This window comes from Pseudorca crassidens, chromosome 9 (assembly GCF_039906515.1).
Source record: "Pseudorca crassidens isolate mPseCra1 chromosome 9, mPseCra1.hap1, whole genome shotgun sequence".
Taxonomy (NCBI): Eukaryota; Metazoa; Chordata; class Mammalia; order Artiodactyla; family Delphinidae; genus Pseudorca; species Pseudorca crassidens.
The window spans coordinates 100,821,358-100,826,372 of record NC_090304.1 but is presented as its reverse complement, the minus strand read 5'-3'; the positions used below and the strand labels follow the sequence as shown (position 1 = coordinate 100,826,372).

At 38.0% G+C, this 5,015-nt stretch overlaps 1 protein-coding gene across 1 annotated transcript; it reads right to left on the bottom strand.

The window, feature by feature from the left end:
* Positions 1–3,343: 3,343 nt before the first annotated feature.
* LOC137229758 (small ribosomal subunit protein eS6-like) lies at positions 3,344–4,091 on the bottom strand. The gene has a single exon (XM_067747689.1). It carries the CDS (start codon positions 4,089–4,091, stop codon positions 3,447–3,449), a length of 645 nt encoding a protein of 214 aa, XP_067603790.1. The 3' UTR covers positions 3,344–3,446.
* Positions 4,092–5,015: the final 924 nt, after the last annotated feature.

Sequence of the window (5,015 nt, the reverse complement as noted above, 5' to 3'; positions counted from 1 at the left end):
CCACCGCAAACATCATTCTCAATGGTGAAAAACTGAAAGCATTTCCTTTAAGTTCAGGAACAAGACAAGGATGTCCACTCTCGCCACTATTATTCAACATACTTTTGGAAGTCCTAGCCACGGCAATCAGAGAAGAAAAAGAAATAAAAGGAATACAAATTGGAAAAGAAGAAGTAAAACTGTCACTGTTTTACTATACATGGAGAATGACATGATACTATACATAGAGAATCCTAAAGATGTCACCAGAAAATTAGTAGAGCTAATCAATGAATTTGGTAAAGTTGCAGGTTACAAAATTAATGCACAGAAATCTCTTGCATTCCTATACACTAATGATGAAAAATCTGAAAGAGAAATTAAGGAAGCACTCCCATTTACCATTGCAACAAAAAGAATAAAATACCTAGGAATAAACCTACCTAAGGAGACAAAAGACCTGTATGCAGAAAACTATAAGACACTATGAAAGAAATTAAAGATGAAAGCAACAGATGGAGAGATATACCAACAGATGGAGAGATATACCATGTTCTTGGATGGGAAGAATCAATATTGTGAAAATGAGTGTACTACCCAAAGCAATCTACAGATTCAATGCAATCACTATCAAATTACCAATGGCATTTTTTACAGAACTAGAACAAAAAATCTTAAAAATTGTATGGAGACACAAAAGACCCCGAATAGCCAAAGCAGTCTTGAGGGAAAAAAATGGAGCTGGAGGAATCAGACTCCCTGACTTCAGACTATATTACAAAGCTACAGTAATCAAGACAATATGGTACTGGCACAAAAACAGAAATATAGATCAATGGAACAGGATAGAATGCCCAGAGGTAAACCCACGCACCTATGGCCAACTAATCTATGACAAAGGAGGCAAGGATACACAATGGAGAAAAGACAGTCTCTTCAATAAGTTGTGCTGGGAAAACTGGACAGCTACATGTAAAAGAACGAAATTAGAACACTCCCTAACACCATACACAAAAATAAACTCAAAATGGATTAGGGGCCTAAATATAAGACTGGATACTGTAAAACTCTGAGTGGAAAACATAGGAAGAACACTCTTTGACATAAATCACAGCAAGATCTTTTTTGATCCACCTCCTAGAGTAATGGAAATAAAAACAAAAATAAACAAATGGGACCTAATGAAACTTAAAACCTTTTGCAAAGCAAAGGAAACTAGAAACAAGATGAAAAGACAACCCTCAGAATGGGAAAAAATATTTGCAAATGAATCAATGGACAAAGGATTGATCTCCAAAATATATAAACAGCTCATGCAGCTCAATATTAAAAAAACAAACAACCCAATCCAAAAATGGGCAGAAGACCTAAATAGACATTTCTCCAAAGAAGACATACAGATGGCTAAGAAGCACATGAAAAGATGCTCAACATCACTAATTATTAGAGAAATGCAAATCAAAACTACAATGAGGTATCACCTCACACCAGTTAGAATGGGCATCATCAGAAAATCTACAAACAGCAAATGCTGGAGAGGGTGTGGAGAAAAGGGAACTCTCCTGCACTGTTGGTGGGAATGTAAATTGATACAGCCACTATGGAGAACAGTATGGAGGTTCCTTAAATAACTAAAAATAGAATTACCATATGACCCAGCAATCCCACTACTAGGCTTATACCCAGAGAAAACCATAATTCAAAAAGACACATGCACCCCAATGTTCATTGCAGCACTGTTTAAAATAGCCAGGTCATGGAAGCAACCTAAATGCCCATCGACAGACAAATGGATAAAGAAGATGTGGTACATATATACAATGGACTATTACTCAGCCATAAAGAGGAACAAAATTGGGTAATTTTTAGAGATATGGATGGATCTAGAGACTGTCATACAGAGTGAAGTAAGTCAGAAAGAGAAAAACAAATATCGTATATTAATGCATATATGTGGAATCTAGAAAAATGGTACAGATGAACTGGTTTGCAAGGCAGGAACAGTGACATAGATGTAGAGAACAAACATATGGACACCAAGGGGGGAAAGGCGGGGGGATGAACTGGGAGATTGGGATTGACATATACACACTAATATGTATAAAATAGATAACTAATAAGAATAAGAACCTGCTGTATAAAAAAATGAATACAATAAAATTCAAAAAAACATTCAAACAAAAATAGAAGTTCATCCACATGCTTTGTATATTCAAGAAACAGGAATAAGGCTGGTGTGACCGGAGCTGGGAGCAGCAATAGGAGATGAGGTCAGAGAGGTAACTGGATGGAAGCAGGAAGACCACTTAAGCAGTTCTCTAAATAATCTAGGCAAGAGATAATGATGACTTGGAACTAATACTACTGATACATTATTTCACTAAACTCCGTAGTTTACATTAGAATTGGTTCTTTGTGCTGTAGAGTTGTATGGGTATTGACAAATGTATAATGTCACGTATGCATGTGTGTATGTCAGTATCATACAGAATCGTTTCACTGCCCTAAAAATCCCCCCTGCTCTATGTATTCTTCCTCCTTCCCTTCCCGCCCAACCTCTGGCTGCCACTGATTTTTTTTTTTTACTGCTTCCATAGTTTTTCCTTTTCCAAAATATCATATAGTTGGAATCACACAGTTTGTAGCCTTTCTGATTGGCTTCTCTCACTTAGCAATATGCATTCCTCCATGCCTTTTCATGGCCTTTATTCGTTGAATAGTATTCCATTGCATGGATGTACCACAGTTTGTTTTTCCATTAACCTGTCGAAGGACTTTCTGAGTGCTTCCTGTTTTTGACAATTATGAATAAAGCTATTATAAACATTCATTTGCAGGTTTTTGTGTGGACATAAGCACTATTGCTGGATTGTGTGGTAAGACTATGTTTAGCTTTGTAAGTGGTTGAACCATTTTGCATTCCCACCAGCAATGAGTCAGAGTTCCTGTTGCCCCACAGCCTTGTCAGCATTTGACCTTGTCAGTGTTTTAGATTTTAGCCATTTTAATAGTTGTGTGGTGGTATGTCATTGTTGTTTCAATTTGCAATTCCTCAATAACATATGACATTAAGCATATTTTAATATACGTATTTCCATCCATATATCTTCTGTAGTGAAGTGTCCATTCAGATCATTTGTCTTTTTTTGTTTGTTTGTTTTTTCGGTACGCGGGCCTCTCACTGTTGTGGCCTCTCCCGTTGCGGAGCACAGGCTCCGGACACGCAGGCTCAGCGGCCATGGCTCACGGGCCCAGCCGCTCCGCGGCATGTGGGATCTTCTCGGACCGGGGCACGAACCCGTGTCCCCTGCATCGGCAGGCGGACTCTCAACCACTGCGCCACCAGGGAAGCCCAGAGCATCTCGTTTTTGACTGGACTCAGACTTAGAAGTAGAAGCTCTCAGGGCGGACAGCCTCTGTCTCACGACAATCTGTTCCTGGCGTTTTTCTTTGGGCTCCTTCATTCTTTAGGCCAAAAGTTTAGCATATTCTGTAGCCTCTTCCTTATTCTTCTTAGTATGCTGTTTCTTCAGAGCAATACACCTATGTTTATGTTGCAGAACACGTGGAGTAACAAGACGCTGAATTTTAGGTGCTTTGGTCCTAGGTTTCTTACCTTCTTTGTTTAGGGGCTTTCTCAAAACGTACGGATGGACATCATGCTCTTTAGAGAGATTGAAAAGTTTGCAGATTCTCCAAGTTCTTTTGGGCCCCAGGCGACGAGGCACAGTAGTATCAGTGAGTCCAAGAATATCCTTCTCCCCTTTTTTTACGCTGACCAAATTGAGAACACTCAGATTGGCATCCACAATGCAACCCCGTACAGATTTGTGCTTTCTTTCTCCAGTCCTCCTCGGTCTGTAACAGGAATGCCCCTTATTCAGTGGCAGGCAGACTCGGCCATTGGTCAAGACACACTGCTTCGTGGGGGAAGCTTGTTTGTCGTTCCCCCCACTGATTCGGACCACATAACCCTTCCATTCTTCACCCAGAGCGTCAGCAGCAACTTCCGTGGCCATATGCTTCTCATAAAAGGTATGAAGTTTTCGTTCATCATCCACTTCAATGAGCTTCCGGCAGTCAGTGGCCGGGAAAGAGATGTTCAGCTTCATCCTGAAGCAGCCGACTGCCTCCAAGGTGCCACAAAAAGAGCAGTCTATTATTCTTGATCAACAAAAAATAGTGTAAACATCTCTCGAAGTTAATTCATTTACTACATCATTTTTCTTGTCAGAATAATATTTCATGGAATGAATATAGCAGTGTTCATTTAACCGGTATCTTACTGCTGGGTTTATAGATCCATTCTAATTGTTGGTATTGCACACGGTGTAGAGGTGAACCATCTTGTAACTGAATCTTTGTGTGCAATCTTATTTTCTCAGTATACATTTCTAGAAGTGGAATAGCTAGATCAAGGAGTTCTTATGTTTTTTGAAGATTTTGTTATTTATTAAAATTGTTCTACAGAAAATTTCTCCCAGTTTATATTCTGATTAGCAGTACAGAGAAAGCATCTATTTCCCCAGTCTCTTAAGTAGGTATTATAAAATGCTTTAGAAATGGAAATAGCTTTCTTATTTCTTCTGAATACAAAAATAACTCATGCTTATGCTATCATTTAAAGCTCTTTGCAAATTGAAAGGTTAAAAACAATATTTCGTTTTTTTAATTTGTATTTCTTCGATTGTTAATAAAGTTTAACACTTTGTCAAGAAAAATAACTTTAGTCCCGTTTAAATAACATTAATATAATGGCTATGTAATAAATGTGCCATGATAGTATTCATAAAACATCATTTGAATATTTGGTATTCACATAGTACTTTGCTGGGTATTACCTAAATATGTATAGAAGAGTCAATCGCTAACCACTAAGAAATCACAGTCCAAGAAAATCAACAGTCAACAAATGTTTATTGAGTGTCTACTATTTGCCTGGAACTATGTTTTTTTATAACAACTTTACTGAGATATAATTAACATACAATGAACTGTACATAGTTAAGTGTACAATTTGATAATCTCTAACGTAT